The sequence below is a fragment of the Scylla paramamosain genome, chromosome 11, assembly GCF_035594125.1.
Source record: "Scylla paramamosain isolate STU-SP2022 chromosome 11, ASM3559412v1, whole genome shotgun sequence".
Classification (NCBI taxonomy): Eukaryota; Metazoa; Arthropoda; class Malacostraca; order Decapoda; family Portunidae; genus Scylla; species Scylla paramamosain.
The window spans coordinates 15,267,415-15,289,699 of NC_087161.1; the positions used below are offsets into that span (position 1 = coordinate 15,267,415).

The 22,285-nt window shown below is 40.1% G+C and overlaps 1 protein-coding gene across 2 annotated transcripts; it reads left to right on the top strand.

The window, feature by feature from the left end:
* Positions 1-5,856: 5,856 nt before the first annotated feature.
* LOC135104674 (uncharacterized) lies at positions 5,857-14,793 on the top strand. 2 transcript variants are annotated; one of them, XM_064012205.1, is made up of 5 exons: positions 5,857-6,835; positions 8,731-9,082; positions 9,741-9,918; positions 14,409-14,476; positions 14,624-14,793. In XM_064012205.1, the coding sequence occupies exons 2-5, from the start codon at positions 8,753-8,755 to the stop codon at positions 14,714-14,716; spliced, it is 669 nt and encodes a 222-aa protein (XP_063868275.1). In that variant the 5' UTR covers positions 5,857-6,835; positions 8,731-8,752; the 3' UTR covers positions 14,717-14,793. The 2 variants fall into 2 exon arrangements, with proteins under 2 accessions (XP_063868275.1, XP_063868276.1); XM_064012206.1 differs by lacking the exon at positions 14,409-14,476.
* Positions 14,794-22,285: the final 7,492 nt, after the last annotated feature.

A 22,285-nucleotide genomic window follows, 5' to 3' on the forward strand; every position in this document is an offset into this window, starting at 1 on the left:
ATTGGCGATCAGATAGAAGGTTGTGAAGTGATATATGTTTAAGAATCTTCCTGTTGAGGATAGATTCAAAAACTTTAGATAGGCAGGAAATTAAAGCAATAGGACGGTAGTTTGAGGGATTAGAGCGGTCACCCTTTTAAGGAACAGGTTGAATGTAGGCAAACTTCCAGCAAGAAGGAAAGGTAGATGTTGAAAGACAGAGCTGAAAGAGTTTGACTAGGCAAGGTGCAACCACGGAGGCACAGTTTCGGAGAACAATAGGAGGGACCCCATCAGGCCCATAAGCCTTCCGAAGGTTTAGGCCAGTGAGGGCATGGAAAACATCATTGCGAAGAATTTTAATAGGTGGTGTTAAATCTGAAATAACCTCAATAGTCTTAATTTTATGAGTGTTGTTCTAGTTTCTTAAGTCTCCCTCAAAATGGACGGCCAAGCTCTCGTTTTCGTTTACTGTCACATGGTCACGTTCCTATAATGTGCCAGTATTTCTTGCTGCTGTGTTTCTAGTCCTAAATAAGGGACTTTAGCCAAGGAAAAGAACTTTAGTAATTTATATTCATAAGTATTACATTTGCTAAGTATAAGTTTATAAATCAAAACTCATTGTGTGATAGTTTTTTGTATTTTTGTAAGAATGTACTGAGAAAGGAAGAATTAGAGCTGTTGACAAACATGATGGCGTCTCACTTAGCCCTAGAATCTTCTCCTATTTCCGAGTTCTGCACGATGGAGAAATAGACATTCTTCATTTTGGTGCCCAGACCCGGGAAAGCAAGTACCTAAGTTCAAGATTTAGACAAGTTTGTGCAGTGACAACGAAATGGAGAAGCTTAAGAAGAAGAGAACGGCGTGTAGGGGCTGGGTGACAAGATCCTCACAAGCTCTCTCAGAGGTGCTAGCTCAGCCCACTCCCACCCTTAGTGAAATGGAGTACGCCATTCAAGAGTTTAACAAAAGACTAACCAAGTTAGATGAAGTACAAGAAGAACTAGAAGGTGAAGTCGAAGCTGAAGAACTGGACCAAGAATTAGATGAAGCTCACGCCTTCAGACAAGAAAGTATGAAACCTAGACTTCTAGCTGAGGACAAGATAAGAAAGTTAGCAGCAGCAGCACCAGGTGGGTCTCCAGTTCCAAGTAGTGTAAGTGGATCTCAAGACTCAGAAGCTGTGAATGTGAAGTTACCCAAATTGGAGCTGCCAAAGTTCAGCGGTGAAATCACACAATGGCAGTTCTTTTGGGACCAGTCCAACTCCCACATTAATGCTACTAACCTTCCAGTAATTAGTAAGTTTACCTATTTGTTGTCTTTACTGGAGGGGGATGCCAAGAGTGTGGTCAAGGGGTTGGCACATACCAGTGAGAATTATCAAGTTGCCTGTGACTTACTGAAAGACCGCTATGGGAAGCCAGAAAGAATTATTTTTGCACACGTCCACGCCTTGCTTTGTGGTCATGTCAACCTTAATCAAAATGGAACAAAGAGTGTTGCTCAACTATGGAAGTTGCGCGATGAAATCCTAACACACATTCGTAGTTTAGAAGCTTTAGGTGTCAGTGGGAAGCAGTGTGAAGTGTTTCTCACCCCTATTATCCTGTCTCGTCTACCCAATGAACTGAGGCTAGAATGGGCCAGGGATGGGGATGGACACGAAAGTGATTTGGAGTGGCTGTTACAATTCCTTCACAAAGAAATATCAAGATTGGAAAGATCTGAAGCCTTTAAGGGTAAGAAAAGCATTAGTGACGAAAGGAAAGAAAGTAAAGGTTCTAAGGAAGAGGTATACTCAGCTGCAGCCCTCCATGCTTCTTCAAAACAAGAAAGCTCTCTCTGCTCTTTTTGTAGTAAAAGGCATAAGTCGGAGAATTGTTTTGCTGTGTTAAAGTTAGATGGTAAGGAGCGAGGTGAGAAGATAAAAGGTTTGGGTCTCTGTTTCAAGTGCTTAAACAGTGGACATATGTCAAGAGAATGTAAATCCCACATAAAGTGTACAAAATGTAATGGTACTCACAATGTACTTATGTGTGGCGTAAAGTTAGAACCAAGTTTAAAAAAGGAAGAATATAAAGAAAGTAAAAGTAGTGACACTAGTGCCAAACCTGAGAATGTAGTGCTTCTGTCTGGACAGGGTAGTAACTGCACTATTTTACAGACCGCAAAGGTCCAAGTAAGCACAGGAGATGGTAATGTTGTAGTAGCTAAGGTTACGTTTGATAATGGTGCAGATAGAACCTATGTCAGCAGTAGTTTTGTGAAAAAGTGTAAGCCACAATGGGTCACTAGTACACCTATATTGTACTCCAGTTTTGGAGGTCAAAGTGCTGGAATGAATGAACTTAGAAATGTTTATAGTTTAAAGTTATGGAATACTTAAAAGAAAGTTGTACCCATTATTGCAGCTGAAATAGCTAAAATATGTCAGCCTTTAGTGAGACCTATTGTACCCAATGCAGTGCTTAATTCATTTTCTCATGTTGCATTAGCAGATGATTATCAGCAGGACTCTCCTCTTGAAGTTGATATCTTGATTGGATTAGACTTCTATTGGACATTGATTTCACCTACAGATGCCATTGAACTGAATAGTGTTGTAGCCATGAATTCTGTCTTTGGGTATGTACTATCTGGTAAGATATCTGAGTGTGCTCCCACACCCTCTCAGTACTCTGCTCCACAACTGTTATGTATTTCCAGTGTTTCAGATGCTGATTTAAGAAGATTTTGGGATCTGGAAACTGTAGGGATTAAGCCTAAGGAAGTTGTAGAAAGTTACAGTGATGCCAGAGTACACAGAGAATTTGAGAGTACAGTGCAGTTTGTGGATGGCCGATATGAGGTCACTCTACCATGGAAAGATGAATTTGCTAAAGATAGGCTTATGAACAATGAAGGTTTAGTCAGAAAGAGGTTAAGTAAGTTAATGGTTAAGTTGGATAAGGACAAAGAACTAAAGAAAGAGTATCAAAAGGTGTTTGATAGTTATGAGTCTGATCTCATAATAGAAGAAGTACCAAGTGAAGAAGTATCAGGTGTGAGTCCCGTGTACTACATGCCACACCGTCCAGTAGTGAAGTTGAGCAGTACAAGTACTAAAGTAAGACCAGTTTTTGATGCCTCTGCCACTGGTTACAATGGTGTGTCATTGAATGACTGTTTGCTGTCTGGCCCATCGCTCAACCCGGACTTGGTTGAGGTACTCATCCGCTTCCGTCGTTGGCCCTTTGCCATAACAGCAGACATAACTAAAGCATTTTTGCAAGTAAGTGTTCAAAAGAATGACAGAGATGTTCATAGATTTTTGTTACCAAGAGAGGATGGTACGGTGCGGCACATGCGATTCACACGTGTACCCTTTGGTAACACAGCTAGTCCCTTTCTGTTAAATGCTACTATCAAACATCATTTGGACAAGTATCCAGAAACAAGTGTAATACAAGAACTGAAGTCTAACATGTACACAGATAATTGGTTAAGTGGTGCAGATTCAGTTGTAGAGGCATCTGAAAAATTCTGTGAAGCACGTAGTAATTTAGCTGATGCTAGTATGGATCTTACAAAGCTTGTGTCAAATAGTTTCTTGATTACATCCAAGTCCCATGACCAGTACCTTGTAAGTGGAGATGAACCTAATACTGTGTTAGGGCTGAAGTGGTGTAATTCACAGGATACATTCTCTTTTGTTGCCATTAACCCAGACACCAGTGTTGAAATAGCCCCTACAAAGCAGAGCATACTTAGTGTTATTGCCAAAATCTTTGACCCTTTAGGATTAATTAGCCCCTTTGTCATGTACGGCAAAATTCTCTTTCAAGAACTCTGGAAACTAAATGTAAGTTGGGATGAAGAGATGCCTTCAGATTTGAAGTCAAAGTTTCAGAAATGGCTTCTTAGTAATCAATGCCTCAAATCATTTCATGTAAACAGATGCTATTTTCCAGAGCTATCTTGGGGGGAGCTACGCAATGTAGAGCTACATGGGTTTGGTGATGCATCAGAGAAGGGCTATGGAGCATGTGTATACTTGCGAGTAACCTTAGAGGACAATTCATCTAAGGTATCGTTAGTAGCTTCCAAGTCAAGAGTCGCTCCCATAAAGACTGTTACCTTGCCGAGATTAGAGCTAATGGGAGCTCTTTTGTGTTCAAGACTGGTGGACTTTGTTAAGACTTCCCTTAAGTTAGATAGTAACACTCAAGTTGTGTGTTGGACAGATTCCACTATTGCCCTGTCATGGATACAAGGAGAAACTAGTAAGAAAGATGTATTTGTGTCTAATAGAGTAAGGGATATCTTAGAGTTAACACCTAAAAATTGCTGGCAACATTGCAGAAGCAAAGACAATCCAGCTGATTTGATAACACGGGGTTTGTTAGCAGACAAGCTTGTGGATAATTCTATGTGGCTGTTTGGGCCTAGTATGCTAACAAACACCCCTTGTCATCATAAGGAAAGTAGTACCTTAGTCAGTGATACGAAGGAAACGAGCACCAAAAGTACTGTCTGTCTCAGTGTTCAAGGAGAACCAGAATCTCCTTTCATAGACTTAAACAAGTACAGTGATCTGAGTAAGGCTCTAAGGGTTACAGCTTATGTTTTAAGGTTTATTAACAACTGTAGAAATGTGAAGAATAAGTTGAAAGGTTCCATCACTACTGAAGAGATTGATTTGGCTAAATTGAAGATGATTTATCTCATCCAACGAGAAGAATTCTCTGATAAAATAAAGACCCTCATGAATAATAAAGCTATTCCTCAAGTGTCTAAGTTAAGCAAATTGGACCCATTCATAGACGATAAGGGATTGTTAAGAATCAAAGGCCGTCTTAAGTTTTCAGACTTAGATTATGACACTAAACATCTTGTTATAATACCCAAGGGTCCTCTTGCCAAGCTTTTGATAAGATTTCAACATAAATTTCTGAAGCATGCAGGTGTTGACACTGTCATTTCATCTCTAAGGACCAACCTTTGGATCATAGGAGTGAGAAGACTAGCTAAGACAGTAGTGATGGAGTGTTTAAGCTGCCGTTGTCTTGATTCTAGACCATGCAGCCAACCTGTGGCTCCATTACCTAAGGAAAGAGTGACATCTGCTCCACCTTTCAGTGTCACTGGACTAGATTTTGCTGGCCCTTTGTTTTGTGCTGATTATTCTAGTAACAAGTTTTATGTTCTCTTGTTCACTTGTGGTGTTACAAGAGCCATTCATCTTGAACTCACAGAGTCACTATCCTTGTCTGACTGCCTCTTAGCTATAAGAAGATTTGTTGCTAGGAGAGGCTTACCTAGTATCATGTACTCAGATAATGCAAAGACTTTCATAGCTGCTCAAACTGAAGTACAGAAGGTATATGGTCATCTAGCCCCCAAATGGAAATTTATAGTCCCTCGGTCTCCTTGGTGGGGTGGCTGGTGGGAAAGACTCATTAGGTCAGTTAAACTTGCCTTAAGAAAGACTTTGAACCAAAATTATGTAAGTAAGACTGAATTAGAAACCATACTAGTAGAAATAGAGTCATCCATCAATTCAAGACCCTTGACCTATGTGAGTAACGATCCTGACTCCTCTCAGTATCTTACCCCCTCACATTTCCTCCTAGGTAGGGTGCCTCACAGTAAACCCTCACAGGATTTAGAACCACGTATAGTAACTTCCAAGGATTTGACTGAGAGGGAATGTGTGAAGAATCAGAGGCTAGAACATTTTTGGAAGGTCTGGAGTAATAATTATATAACCAATTTACCTCAAGTTGTCAAAGGATTCACTCATAATTGTAGTTTGTCTAAGGGTGATCTTGTGTTGATCAAGGAGGACAACATTCCAAGACTGAAATGGCCTCTTGGAGTTATAACTGATGTTTTTCATGGTAAAGATGGACTTGTAAGAAGTGTAAGGTTAAAAACAAGTAAGGGAGAGATTACTAGGTCTATCCAACGGTTGTATAACTTAGAAGTAACTAGATCTGATGACTTTGATCTCTCTTGTAAGCCTATGATCTATAATAACCCTGATGTTAATGGAAATTCATGTGATGAGGACACCAGTTTGTTTGTGGATACTATTAGTGATGATAATGTGATTTCTAAGACTAGATCTGGTAGAATAATCAAAGTTCCTGCTAAGTTAGACTTATAAGATGATGAAGTGAAGATTGTAATATGTGTCATTAAGTTTAAGGATTTTTGTAAGATTTACATATATATTCTTAAGATAGGTGGCTTTAACGCCCCCTATGGGGGGAGAATGTTAAATCTGAAATAACCTCAATAGTCTTAATTTTATGAGTGTTGTTCTAGTTTCTTAAGTCTCCCTCAAAATGGACGGCCAAGCTCTCGTTTTCGTTTACTGTCACATAGTCACGTTCCTATAATGTGCCAGTATCTCTTGCTGCTGTGTTTCTAGTCCTAAATAAGGGGCTTTAGCCAAGGAAAAGAACTTTAGTAATTTATGTTCATAAGTATTACATTTACTAAGTATAAGTTTTTAAATCAAAACTCATTGTGTGATAGTTTTTGTATTTTTGTAAGAATGTACTGAGAAAGGAAGAATTAGAGCTGTTGACAAACATGATGGCGTCTCACTTAGCCCTAGAATCTTCTCCTATTTCCGAGTTCTGCACGATGGAGAAATAGACATTCTTCAGATCTGATGTTATATATGACAATATAGTACATCAAGCGTAGTTTGGGACAATTTCCGCAATTTGAATCTACCGCCTTTGACGTGGTATCCCGCCAGTAGAGGGGAGTAGTAGCGTCGCCACTCGCCAGTCCAGCAGCCATCATTCAAAGCTCAAGATAAGGACCCACGTGGGCTGTGCCTCCTTCATTTCTGGTAAGTTAATCATTGATGTTGTTTCTGTATTGATTAATGTTGGATAGTTATGGCTGAAGTTTGTGTGTAGAATCAGTACATGCAGTTGTGGGGCTGTATGATGCTGGTATGTTCTTGCTTGGGTAGGGGCATGTTATGCAATGTTACAGGAGGCTGCAATGGTCATCTGTAATCACTTTGGTTCTTGAAGCTTGTGAAGGGCCAGAATGCATATTCTTGAAGTCTGGAAGGAGTCGTCTGCCAGCCTGTATGGACACTAGGCTGTAGCTCCAAAACTAACTGTAGGATTCTCTCTAAAATAGTCTCATTGAGATTCTCGCACAAAATTATGTATACGTAACTTAATCTAACCTAACCTAACCGCCACAAGAGTAAATGGGCCGAAACATTACCAGACTTCGGAAATATGCCTCCTGAGGGATACGGGTTAAGGTCTCTGGTAAATTTATAGTTTAAGCCAATGTCCCCAATCTCTACCCACGGCCCACGGCGTTATTATTAATTTCCGACAAGTAGTGTAATCATTAGAAATGATGTGAATAGTGAGAAGAACAAAATGAGGTAGGTTATTACCACGTAGTGTGTAATGGCTTAAACTATAATAAAACCCTAACCTAACCTAACCTAACCTTACCTAACAACTGAAGTTCAGGCAACAATACACCATTTATGTTTACCTGTGGACTTAGAAAAAGTTGAGAGCCCTGTGCATTCCCAGGCCTATTGTGGCGTTATTATTAATTTCCGACAAGTAGTGTAATCATTAGAAATGATGAGAATAGTGAGAAGAACAAAATGAGGTAGGTTATTACCACGTAGTGTGTAATGGCTTAATCTATGATAAAACCAGGTCTCTTCACGCATATCAGTGCCGTATTCGTTCCGTGCTGTTTAGTGCTTCAGTGTCAGTTAAAAAAAAATTTGTCATTTTGGAATTCGGCGGAAGCATTTACACACGTCCGGCGAAGTACCGTGTTTTGACTGAAGTGATTGTTACGTCTCCGTCCCGTGAAATGGAATATCATCGTCACTGGTATTTTAAAAAAGATGTCGGACGAGTGTTTGAAACAAAGTAGAAGAAATTGAAATGGTGATAAATACTCTTTTTAATTGATGTAATTAATCACATTGTACATCATACCTTACCACAACACACCACATCACACCACACCACATCATAACACACCACACCATACCACACCACACCACACATCACTGAGCAATGTCATCAAACAGTTTTTGGACATTCTTAAGTACTGGAAAATTTTTGTTTCATCATTAATTAATTCCTCGTACAGAGTAGCAAAGTCTCCTTCAGTTTCTCTTTTTCTTCCACGTTTCATGTACCCACTTTTCTTTTCTTCATTTTTTGTTAAGCAAGCATCTTGCTCTTCATCAAGAATTACGACAATCATAGCCAACTCCACATCTGAAAGGATATGTGTGCATAGACGTCACGAAAGCGACATGGATATCACTGATACTAAACCTATACGATACTAATACGGCACTGATAGGTGTGAAACCACCTTTGAGTGTACTATTCAGGTAGTGTACCCACTATCTGCCAATTTCACTGGGACAAAAGCACAATTAGGTGATTGTTTAACAACAGCAATAATAATAATAATAATTATTATCATAATGATAATAATAATGATAATAATAATAATAATATGATAAAAGGAGTTAAGCCATCCATATAGTTAGCTAGATTGATATTATCATTATTATTGTTATCATCATTATTACATATCAAGGTATCATGACATTATTATTAATAATATATTATTATTATTATTATTATTATTATTGTTATTATTATTATTATTATTGTTATTATTATTATTATTATTATTATTATTATTATTATTATCATCATTATCATATTTCAGCTATCCAACATCAGAACAGTATATGAATATGGCAAATGCTGTTTTGACATCATTTCCTGCCATCCTGAGAAACAGTGATCTCGAGGAGCATGAATTGCAGCTGCAATGGAAATTGTGCATCCAGCGCAAGTTTCAGAATTCAAGGAAGAGGCAGGATTCCTCAGTGACTGAGGTGACATCAAGGAAAAGAGAGATCCCTTGCATAGCGCCAAAAGAGACTACGTGTCCACTGATGTATGGAGTAAAGGCTTACCTTCCACCAAGGCCCCATTCAGAAGATGATGAGTCATTAGAGAGACATAGACAGTGGCTTGCTCTACATTGGATGAAGAAAGATCCCGAGTTAGATAAGGTATGTGATATTTGTACGCTTGATTTATCTTTTTTATATTTCAGAGACTTCTTTACTGGTGTTGTTTAAAAATACCTGCTCTTATGTAAGCAATTTCAATGGTACTGGTGGATGGCCACTGAAAAATGATGCTCATATATATATATATATATATATATATATATATATATATATATATATATATATATATATATATATATATATATATATATGAGGGAGAGAGGGAGGCTGGCGGGACAGTCAACTTATGAAAACTAATTTTACTTTAATGATTTTCCTCAGGCTGAACACCTCATGCAGTTGACTCTCTCTGAGAGACGCAAAAAAATAATCAATGGGAACATTCTTGTAGCAGAAATCCTGAACTTGTACCCGTGGATTCAGACTTTTGATGGTGTAAGTGTGTATATATGTACACTTTATGGATTTTGCTACCTATTGTTACTAATTGTCAACTTTATTTGTAGGGCTATAATGTATACAGCTATTTATATTTTATAGTAGGTAATTGATATTTAACTACCGGTACTTCCATTCTCCCTCTCAGACTCAAAGGCCTCAGTGACGGAAGATGAGCACTCATAACTAAGTACAGTTATTGCAGATGCTCATCTCTGTAACCTTCACTTATAATTATTTGATGCTTATATCTTTACAGATAATCAAGGAGTTCTTGAGATTAGAACCACAAGCGGATGAACCAGACCCAAGAGTAGCAGTTTTGAAAGGGCTGGAGAAATATAGGCTCCCAATAATTGCCATTCTCAAAAAAAGAAAAGCAGTTCCTCTGTATATGGAAACCTTACTTGAACTCTATGACCATGATGAAAGTCAATGTGAGTAATGTCTAGTTCAACTTGTTCATTTCAGTAGCTGGTAGCAATTTAATATATGTATCTTTTCATCATTAGCAATGCATCTTTCACTTTTATAAGCATAGTATTAATGAAAGTATGCTGCATGCAAAAACCAAACATTGTATTAAGCATGACCTATCTACCTGTAATGCTTGCACCAGTTTCTATAAAGGTACTCATTTAATTGTTAAATTCCTGCTCTTCTATCAATTTTTTGGCTGAATGCTATGGCTAAATAATTGTTTGCAGCATAAGTGATGTTAAAGATTTTAATAGTGTAAAGCATCTCTCTCTCTCTCTCTCTCTCTCTCTCTCTCTCTCTCTCTCTCTCTCTCTCTCTCTCTCTCTCTCTCTCTCTCTCTCTCTCTCTCTCTCTCTCTCTCTCTCTCTCTCGTAAGGAAAGACATTATTTCTAGTGTAAATAAACCCGATAGGCTGTCCAATTTGAAATTTAAAATGTAAATATTATCAATCTTTTTAGAATTGTTAGCTGCATCCTCTTCCCTTGCAGTCCAATAAGACAGGTCACTAATCCGCGTGGAGATAGAATTCTTGGAGTCACCTTTGCCGGCGATGGCACAAGTGCAAACAGTCTGATAAAGGTTTCTTCCATGGTTGTGATGAAGTTCAGGACTTTTCACACTGTTTTGGTGGATATGATGAGAAGAATCGGGAGTTCGGAACATCAATACGTTATGTCCATAGGAGGAGGCAGTAGACACATGCCGAAACGATAATTACTCCCAGTGAGGTCTAAAGCACTGTTCAGGGGGTGCTGTGAACTTATCATTAAACCCAGCTGTGACCTCACTGAACGTTTCCCTTTGTGTCTCACAACACAAGGGGGCAGTCACAGCCTGCCTTCTAAAGACAACTCTCTTCCTCCACACAAAACTAGAAGCACCTAATAACACACACACCCTTCACTCAAAAATTTTAAAATCATCATGGCGACTCCTACACCAGCCTCGGAGTCCCCATCTGGGGAGGGGACCATAAATGTCCCCAGGTCGGACTGCCTTTCTGTCGACGACCCTAAGTGTCTTGACACCCCCCTCAACTTTTTCTTCATTAACTTCTGCAACATTCGTGGTCTAAGATCTAATTTTCAATCTGTAGAACACCACCTCTCCTCTTCTAAACCTCATCTTTTCCTCACTGAAACTCAGGTGTCTCAGGCAACTGACAGTAGCCCCTTTTTTGTTTCCTCCTACTTTCTCTATCCTCATTTTCAATCCAAAGCTGGATGCTGCGTTTATGTGCGCAATGACTTAACCTGCTCTCGTGTCCACGCTCTTGAATCTTCCGAGTTTTCCACCATCTGGCTATGACTACAGTGTCACTCTCATACTAAATTTATCTGTGCTGTATACCTCTCTCCTAACTCCTCTGACTATAAGAAATTCTTTGACTACTTAACTTCCAAAGTGGAGCACATTCTGACCTTCTTCCCTTTTGCAGAGATCTCCATTCTTGGAGATTTCAATGCTCACCACCAGCTTTGGCTTTCCTCTCCCTTCACTGACCATCCTGGTGAACTAGCCTACAACTTTGCTATCCTCCATGACCTAGAGCAATTGGTGCAACACCCTACTCGTATTCCTGACCGTCTTGGAGATACGCCCAACATTCTTGACCTTTTCCTGACTTCTAATCCTTCTGCTTATGCTGTCACCCTTTCTTCTCCATTGGGCTCCTCCGATCACAATCTCATATCTTTATCTTGTCCTATCACTCCAATCCCTCCTCAGGATCCCCCTAAGCGAAGGTGCCTCTGGCGTTTTGCCTCTGCCAGTTGGGGGGACCTGAGGAGGTATTCTGCCGATTTTCCTTGGAATGACTACTGCTTCCGTGTCAGACACCCGTCTTTGTGTGCTGAGCGCATAACAGAGGTGATAGTGTCTGGCATGGAGGCGTACATTCCTCACTCTTTTTCTCGACCTAAACCTTCTAAACCTTGGTTTAACACAGCTTGTTCTCGTGCTATACATGATAGAGAGGTGGCCCACAAAAGATACTTAAGCCTTCCATCACCAGAATCTCATGCACTTTATATTTCTGCCCGGAACCATGCCAAGTCTGTTCTCCAACTAGCCAAAAACTCCTTCATTAACAGAAAATGTCAAAACCTTTCAAGATCTAACTCCCCTCGTGATTTCTGGCATCTAGCCAAAAATATCTCCAATAACTTTGCTTCTTCTTCTTTCCCTCCTCTACTTCAACCAGATGGCACCACTGCTATCACATCTATTTCTAAAGCTGAACTCTTTGCTCAAACCTTTGCTAAAAACCCTACCTTGGACGATTCTGGGCTTGTTCCTCCCTCTCCTCCACCCTCTGACTACTTCATGCCATGTATTAAAATTCTTCGTAATGATGTTTTCCATGCCCTCGCTGGCCTAAATCCTCGGAAGGCTTATGGACCTGATGGAGTCCCTCCTATTGTTCTCCGAAACTGTGCCTCCGTGCTTGCACCTTGCCTAGTCAAACTCTTTCAGCTCTGTCTGTCAACATCTACCTTTCCTTCTTGCTGGAAGTTTGCCTACATTCAACCTGTTCCTAAAAAGTGTGACCGTTCTAATCCCTCAAACTACCGTCCTATTGCTTTAATTTCCTGCCTATCTAAATTTTTTGAATCTACCCTCAACAGGAAGATTCTTAAACATCTATCACTTCACAACCTTCTATCTGATCGCCAGTATGGGTTCCGTCAAGGCCGCTCTACTGGTGATCTTCTGGCTTTCCTTACTGAATCTTGGTCATCCTCTTATAGAGATTTTGGTGAAACTTTTGCTGTTGCCTTGGACATATCAAAAGCTTTTGATAGAGTCTGGCACAAAGCTTTGATTTCCAAACTACCCTCCTACGGTTTCTATCCTTCTCTCTGTAACTTCATCTCAAGTTTCCTTTCTGACCGTTCTATTGCTGCTGTGGTAGACGGTCACTGTTCTTCTCCTAAATCTATTAACGGTGGTGTTCCTCAGGGTTCTGTCCTGTCACCAACTCTCTTCTTATTATTAATTAATGATCTTCTAAACCAAACTTCTTGTCCTATCCACTCCTACGCTGATGATACCACCCTGCAACTTTTCCACGTCTTTTCATTGATGTCCAACCCTTCAGGAGGTAAATATAGCACGCAGGGAAGCCACAGAACGCCTGACTTCTGATCTTCCTAAAATTTCTGATTGGGGCAGAGCAAACTTGGTATTGTTCAATGCCTCAAAAACTCAATTCCTCCATCTATCAACTCGACACAACCTTCCAGACAACTATCCCCTCTTCTTCAATGACACTCAACTGTCCCCCTCTTCTACACTGAACATCCTCGGTCTGTTCTTTACTTATAATCTGAACTGGAAACATCACATCTCATCTCTAGCTAAAACAGCTTCTATGAAGTTAGGTGTTCTGAGACGTCTCCAGCAGTTTTTCTCACCCCCCCAGCTGATAACTCTGTACAAGGGCCTTATCCGTCCATGTATGGAGTATGCTTCACATGTCTGGGGGGGTTCCACTCATACTGCTCTTCTAGACAGGGTGGAATCAAAAGCTTTTCGTGTCATCAACTCCTCTCCTCTAACTGACTGTCTTCAGCCTCTCTCTCACCGCCGCAATGTTGCATATCTAGCTGTCTTCTACCGCTATTTTCATGCTAACTGCTCTTCTGATCTTGCTAACTGCATGCCTCCCCTCCTTCCGTGGCCTTGCTGCACAAGACTTTCTTCTTTCTCTCACCCCTATTCTGTCCACCTCTCTAATGCAAGAGTTAACCAGTATTATCAATCATTCATCCCTTTCTCTGGTAAACTCTGGAACTCCCTGCCTGCTTCTGTATTTCCACCTTCCTTTGACTTGAATTCCTTCAAGAGGGAGGTTTCAAGACAGTTATCCACCAGTTTTTGACCACTGCCTTGACCCTTTTATGGGACTGGCATTTCAGTGGGCATTTTTTTTTTATTGATTTTTGTTGCCCTTGGCCAGTGTCCTTCTTACATAAAAAGAAAAAAAATGTCGGGGCATGTAGGTTCGGCTGGGGTTTTCTTTATTTTTCTTTTTTTTTTTTTCGATCAGTACTCATCATATTCTTACAAGGACTTGCTACGCGAAGCATTACTGCATTATGATATTACTAAAATAGTGTCTCAAATAAAAAACATAACCGTATACTCGTACAAAAAGGTTTGCTGCTGTGACACAAAGGACAAAAATCATTAGTATACTGGTCGTTCTGAGTATTCAGTCAAAATGCTTGTCATTCATATAATTAGGAGGAGCTTTACTTTTGTTAATTCTTATGTGATAAAACAATAATTACAGGAGGCTTTTAAAAGATTGGTACTCAAATTAGTGGACTGTCCTATTGGATGTGACCATATCTTCACTTTTTCCTTACACAGTTAATTTTCTTTTCTTTATTTGATTTACTTATTATCAAATTTATTTATATATTTATTTATTTGCACCAGATGCTTGCTTAATTATATTGGGGTTACTTCACCTGCTTGGAGAAAGGAAAGACTCCATTTTTACTAAGGTTAAATTTCAGTACCTTTCATTTTAGATTGGTGTGTATATATTGAAATTTCTGAATATATTATAACCTTAAGATATACATCTACATATGAATTTTATTTTAATGTCAAAATGTTATTAATGTTTACACTATTATTTCTTCCTTAAGGTACCAGAAGAAGAACTAAGAACAGGGCAGTCTAGTGTGTCCATTCAACATGTTGGGGACATACATGTCAGACAGATTTTGTGTATTATTTGATGGTGCACCTGTAGCTGAACCAACATGTATTTTTATGGCTGTAGTCTCATTGGTAGCAGGGCTTTATGTGTTTAATATTGAACACCCAAAAAATTGTGAACATTTTCCTCCATTTCACAACATCCCTATCTCTTAGGTATCAAGTATGACTAAGGTAACACTTCAAAAACAAGATCTCTACTTGTAAAACTCAATGAAGTAAAGACAGAATTGAGCTAACAAAAATGCATAAATCTGCTTTCCAAATATATTAAACTCCACACATAATGCACTCTCTCTCTTCTCTCTCTCTCACTCTCCTCTCTCTCTCTCTCTCTCTCTCTCTCTCTCTCTCTCTCTCTCTCCTCCTCTCTCTCTCTCTCTCTCCTCTCTCTCTCTCTCTCTCTCTCTCTCTCTCTCTCTCTCTCTCTCTCTCTCTCTCTCTCTCTCTCTCTCTCTCTCTCACTCTCTCTCTCTCTCTCTCCCTCTCTCACACACACACACACACACACACACACCACACACACACACACATACACACACACTAGTTAATTACTAGTTAAAGATTAATCAGTGAAATACATAACATTATGTTAATAAGTTTTCTAAAAGGAAAAGGAAATACTTGTACTTCCCCTTCTTTCCACCCAGTATTCATGAAATCTTACTGAATTGTTATCTTATGTTATATATATATATATATATATATATATATATATATATATATATATATATATATATATATATATATATATATATATTATATATATATATATATATAGTATAATATATATAATATATATATATATATATATATATATATATATATATATATATATATATATATATATATATATATATATATATATATATAAAATGAATGGAGAGTACGCTCTCCTCACTCTCTCTCCTCTCTCTCTCTCTCCTCTCTCTCTCTCCTCTCTCTCTCTCTCTCTCTCCTCTCGTCTCTCTCTCTCTCTCCTTCTCTCTCTCTCTCTCTTCTCTCTCTCCTCTCTCTCTCTCCTCTTCTCTCTCTCTCTCTCTCTCCTCTCTCTCTCTCTCTCTCTCTCTCTCTCTCTCTCTCTCTCTCCAAATTGGGTAGTATTCTTCATGTACCATATGATGCATATATTTTTATTTTTTATACATTTTTTACCTTTTTTTTAAATTTTATTTCTCTATGTTATTGCAACTGATACGTGAAGCTTCTTTATTACTGTTCTGAGCATTTCTGTAGATTTGTTTAGTTAGTATATCCCATAGAAATACTCATTTTCTTTTTTTGTGTGGCTTTAAAGGATTAATAGTGACATATGGATATGATCTGGGTTAAAAGCTCGTACAAATAAGGTTAAATGTCTATTTTTGCACTGGTTGTTTCCCCAAGTTTCTTAAAAGTAGTGTGATATAATGATTAGCAGTGGACTAATTAATTATTCTTTACAGGCTCTGTAACTCCTTACATTTCCTTTATGTTAACTTTACTTACATATTTTTTCCTTTAGTTTATGAATGGGAGGAAGGTTTAATATTCATATCTTAAGAGATGCTTACTTTCTTTTCCACATTGCAAGTTTTAGTGATTAATACTCACAAATGTGTATTATTTACTTAATGGCTTGTCAAAACAGGTTTTTTTTTTTTTTTCTCATACTAGGATGAAGTGTTACTAATGGAGTTTATTTTTTACATCTGTTTTATATATCATTACAGTTTTGAGGGGAGCTTTCTGTTAAATGTTCAAGTGAAAAGCATATTATACTATAGATGATAAATATTAGTGTTTTTTTTTTTTTTTTAATGCAATGGAGTGGAGGGAACATTTAATTGTATATGAATATATTGAATTTATTACCTATTTCTTTCCCTAACCTTCAGACAGCAGTAGCTAGCTCCTAGTATTAAAGATACTAATGATTCATCATCTGCCTAAGAAAGACTAACTAATTAGTCATTTAATTGACTAACACCTATGATCCACTTTACTAATGTGGTTAGTAGAAGCAGTGAACAGTACGAAGGCATTAGTCAGATATATTTGAGTAAGACCATACTCAGGTTGAGTGCTCAGTTAGTCACAAATTGACTAACATTATGTTAGTCACTGTGACTAATGCTGCCACTCGTTCTAGACCCCATGGGTTTTACTAAGAAAAGTTAGTAAGCACGACTAATTTTGGTTTTGTGTGTATGCTTTCCCTCACTGACTAATATACTGCGAAAAATACCTTAGAGGGTAAATCTTTCCTGGATTACAAAAAAGCGGTCAAAAAGTACAGTTTCTTTTAACGAAAAGAAAAAGAGTCTAACCAAGATAGACTTGGTAGTGTCTTGTACGGATAGTGGAAAAGAACTATGCAGGTGCGAAGGGTTAAATGATTGCAGGACCATGTACAAGAACAACACAATCAAGTAGTTGACGTGTACGAAGGCAGAATGATGAGGAATGGGGGAAAACTGAAGAAATATATCGCTTCCGGCAAGACTTTAGCGACCACCACAGCCACAACCGGCGACGATAAAGAGACGACTGAGGAAGAGAGAGGAGTAAGCGCCACTCTGTCCACTGTTGCTGCGCAGTGTACCAAGGAGGAATCATCATCATCAATAGAGCCTGCGTCACTAGGAAAAAAAACAACACTCATGATGAGGCTACGTCGAAAACAAAAAGAAAAAGTGTTGGTTCTGTGTCTGTCATTGGCAAGGCGCCAGCTAGTCCCGTTATAGATACTAGGGAGGAGATACACAGCACTAATATGATACATTTTATATTTGAAATGTATAATGTAATTAGTAATGTAATAATGTATAATTGTATAAATTGATAGGGGGTCGGCGGGAGGAATGACGGAAGCGGGTATAAAAAGAGCTTCGCTGGCTAGCTCAGGCCACAAGTCTACCGGAGTAAGATACCTGGTAAAACTCGGCCCCGAGCACCGAAGGAGAGTGGAGAGAACATAGTCTTTAATGGCCCACAGTCGTTATGTCTTCCTGCTATAGACACCACCATCAGTGTTCCTCCAGCCTTACTCCCGGCGAAGTTCACATTGAAACTGCTGCTGCCCGGCACGAATATCAAGATGATGAAGAAGGACCTTCTGCTGGAGGAGAACCTTCTGCTGAAGGAGGAACGGTATACAGTCTGCTGCCTCTTACAAGCTACGAAGAAGACGAGGAGTCAGGAGCAAACGACGGATGGAGGAGAATACTGACAACTCTACATGTAGTATAGACTCTCAAATTGAAAGCAATAATCTCCTAAACATACCTTTCGAGCATCGAGATCTTCTTTTAGAGGCTAATGTCCGAGATTGTTATATCGCAGCCAGGTGTTAAGCCGAAGACGGCGACTGCCAACGGCATCTCGTCGGAAACGTTTACAAGGATGGAAGCTATATCGATGGAGGGTGCTTTGAAGGATACAACGTATCCTACGGAAAGAATAGCAGAGGTGAACAAAATGTCGTTTTTTGTTAAGTTATTAATCAATTATCTATCGGACTCGATACGAGCAAAAATAAGAAGAATAAGATTGACAAAAAGTGCGTCGTACCTACCAATTATGAACAGGGCAATCTCCGTGGCAATACCCTACTTGAGTACTTACCCGGAGCACTGAGAGGCATGGCGAACCCTACTGATCCAGACAAGCTCATCTGTGTAAGTAAACAGGACATGATGAACACTAATGGAGTCATTCTTCACAGCGGCATGAAGCTCGAAGAATTTATCAAGATGTTGGTCATCACTCTTCGTGCTGGAGACAAGAGTCATGTGACCTTTGTGGGACGGATTTTCTACGTGATCATAGACAACGAAGAACGTGTCAGGATGAAGAAATGTGAAGATGTACTGGAAGACTTGGCAGAGTTCATCGCCATATGCACGCCCGTTACGGACAAGAACATGCACGCCCGTTACGGACAAGGACCGCCTTGGTGTGCCGTATTGTTTGATGGCGACTACGATAGTATGGAGGTTGAGAAAAAGCCGAGACAAAAGAACAAGAGAGCTGCGATGGCACCCACCGCCTCAAACAGTAACGATGATGAGTTTGTCGAGACAACGGATAGATTCAAGAAGGCTTTTAAGTACTCTGATCTCACTAGATATCTCCATGAAATGTCACTCGAGCAGCTGGGAAAAGGCAATGTAGAGAGTTCTTTGGTGAAAAAGATGATAAACTGTAATATGAAAGCTGCCAGGAACGTTGAACACGACAAGATTCTCGATGATGCCAATTTTCATCTGAGAGCAGCCTACGGGGCGGCTATTCAAGGCAAATATTTATACGACGAATCGTCGAGAGGAGACATATACAGTCAAGAATACGACAGTGATGAAGATATCTACAATCCCTTCATTCTCGAGGGAGAAAATGCGTTCTTCTACGTGGCTATCCCGCAAGACATAGAGTACGCTCAGAATGACAATGAAAATAACAAAAATTTTCTCCTTACTCTGACCCCGGCAGAGAAGCTGAGGCAGGAGCATTTTCGATATTGCACCTATAATTCACACTGCAAGAGTAGTGGCAAGGTTTCTCTGCCTCCTTCCGATGACAAGTGATGACAACGTGGTGATAATATTCTAATATTGAGAAAAATGATCCTGAGCGACATCAAAATGACCATCACAGAAGCTGCGAGAGCCTCGTCTTTTGTCTTCTTTGATAGATGCATGAGAAGAATACTCGTATATAGAAATCTAAATAGGATCATTCAAGCTGCAAGTTTTTTACATGAGAAAATTCAGATGGTCGAAAAAGGATATATAAAAGGAGATCACCCCATTAGTCTAAATCATAGAGGCGAGGACCTCTCCAGAAAGAAGAGCTTTACCAAACTATTGCTTCTGCTGTCGCTGTTTGGCGTTGGCACCAAATTCTTCAGAGAACCCATCGAAGTCCGCATATACGGGTCTGAGAGCCAATCACGTCAGAGTCGTGTTTGGCAATGTAAACCAAACGGATTTTGCGGTTATCAATCCTAAAAAAGAGATTGAGGACGAGGAGCGGCACTGTGGACGTATCAATGATCGACGTACAGTCTACTTCGATATAGGGAGTGATAATGCATGTTGCATAATCTTCATCTGTCGGGACTACAGACGTCTTTCATCTCAGAAGATGGCTTCTTCTTTTTCATCTACGGATGGCCGTGCCAATGGCGTCAAGTATCCCTTCCGTTCCACACACACACTGCTATGGAAGAGTTGCGAGCGGGATAACGCCTTTGCAAACACTATGAAGGGGAGCAAAAAGAGAACTGCCGGAACCGCCTCCTCAAATATGATGCACGGCAACAACAATCAAAATGCGTTGGATGTGCGACCGGTATCGTGTTCCACCTCGGCGAGTTGCCGGGTGTGGGCAAGACGGCCACCATCACATCCCTGATCGAAGACTAGGCCGACACTAACATGACCGGCAAGGGCGCAGTCTTACTCTGCAGCAAGACGAACGCCGCCAAGTCGAGTATGTTCTCTTCCTGTGTCGACCAATCGACGCCGGGTAAGGGCAGTGGGTACATGGTCGAGTCCAAGTTCGAGGTCGAGTTCGTTACCATCAACTCGGTCTTCGCCATACCGGTTATGAAGAACAGCGCTGATACTGAAGACGTAATGATCCAGAGTTACATCAACAACCTTAGTCGCAAGTTTATTAGCAACATTTGTCTTTCTGACATGATTGTGATGGATGAGTACACCATGACTAATATCAACGAGATATTATTCATAGATTGTCTCCTGAGAGCTTCCAGAGGCAGACCCAACCTGCCGTTCGGTGGTACGCCTGTGATATTCTTGGGCGACAACAGACAAAATTCTGCAGTGATAGATAGGAGGAACTCTTCCACCACAATGATCAGAGGAAGAGCCCTTGATGTGAACCTCAATAAAGATAAAACGGAAGAAACGAACGTGATTGATTTAATTTTTGAAGTGTTACTCAAAGTATTGGTCACCTTTCTACAAAGCAAAGACTTTATCACTCTGTTCACTAAAGGCTCTTGTTGACAGACACAGTTACGCCAAGAGTCTGATTGATGATAGCATGGCGTAACAAATGAGGTTTCAAACAAACAACCCAGGACGTCTTCTTCTTCGACGCCTCCGGAAGCAGCAGTAGAAGACAGCAGCAGTATGGACGGTCTGGATCTCTTTGACGATCTCGACCTTGAAGAACTCATGACCGAGATGTTAGACGTGTACGAAATTGGAAATTGGAAAAGGAATTGCAAAGCTAGCCAAGATCACAGGCTACGACGTGCTCATAGAGGAAGCTCTTCGAGCCGAGATTGCCCACGTCGACAAGTACCTGACTTGCAAGGGCGAGAGAACAAAGATGGTGGACGACATGGTAGAAGAGATTGTGCACTTTGCCACGCTCGCAATGCGAGAAATTATAAACACTGAACGAGAGAGGCTCTATATCCTATCCGGAATGACGGACGTGTTACAGGACTGTCACCTTCTGTCTTCGGCCAATGAAGAGATCATCAACATTAAACTAAACTGTGGAAAGGATCCGAAATGTTTAGATTCGACCGAAATCGTGGCCAGAATATCGGAAGTAGTAGAAGACGAGAGGGCCGAGCATGTATCCGACGCAATCATGAATCCCATATTTAGATCTTAAGATGAACCGAAAGGCTTCGTTCCGTTAGCCGAAGTGTTCAAGTTCAACATAAAGGAATTGATGGAAAAGATAAGTAGAGAGGATTTGACCGCTCAGAATTTAACAGAGTTGACTAACAGAGCGGCTAGAGGCGAAGTAGCTTCTAAGCAGCGCGAACAGAAACAGAGAACGGCTGTCGAGTACGATAGTGAAGAAGAAGAAGAGGGTTACTATGAGGATTATGGGGATGAAGAACAAGAAATCATAAGTCGAAGCGACAAACCCAAAGAGATTGACATTAACGGATGCTTCATTTGCGCAAGAGTATTACAAGTGCTACCTCCTCTTCTCCCCTGTTTCGCATGCCAGGTTTTGGCACGCCTACCTACTGGCTCGGGACGTTCAGACTGTAAATCGATTCGCTTCGCCCATCGTCTCTCCCTTCTCAAAGAAGAGCGCCGGCGAGGAGACTATACAGTTTCAAGAGCCCTATTGGTTGAGAGCATTGTCTTTGCCCGTTAACTCTTCTTTAGATACTTCTAAATCGGCCTACGCAGCCTACCTCTCTAAAGACGATTAGCATGGCCCTTCATCATGTACAGCATATCCCTATTCGACATGATGGGCGACATCAAAGTTCTGGTAGACTTTAGAGACTTTACTTATTCGATTCCGATCGGATTTGATCACAACTTTCAATCAATATTCCCTTCCATACTATCAGAGTTCTTGGTGACGACCAAAGCTACCATCTCTAACGAAGTCAGGGACGTAAAGAGCAGTGGTAAAGAAGATGGGCATAGACTATTCTCGGCAAAGCAAAATCGCCAACTGCGTGTTTATCGAATCGAGCATATTTGCAAAGGCCAACATATACGCAAACATGATGAAAGAAAAGAAAATAAAAGTAGAACAGACGCTTTGGATAAGCTACTCGGCGGAGACAAGGACGCGGCCGTCGCCGAAGGTGT

Bases quoted from the DNA above. Each gene is read 5' to 3' on its own strand.
- LOC135104674 (XM_064012205.1), top strand. From the start codon at position 8,753: ATGAATATGGCAAATGCTGTTTTGACATCATTTCCTGCCATCCTGAGA. The intron at 9,919-14,408 runs GTGAGTAATGTC...TATTTGCACCAG, and splicing joins TGACCATGATGAAAGTCAAT to ATGCTTGCTTAATTATATTG. The intron at 14,477-14,623 runs GTTAAATTTCAG...TTCTTCCTTAAG, and splicing joins AAGACTCCATTTTTACTAAG to GTACCAGAAGAAGAACTAAG.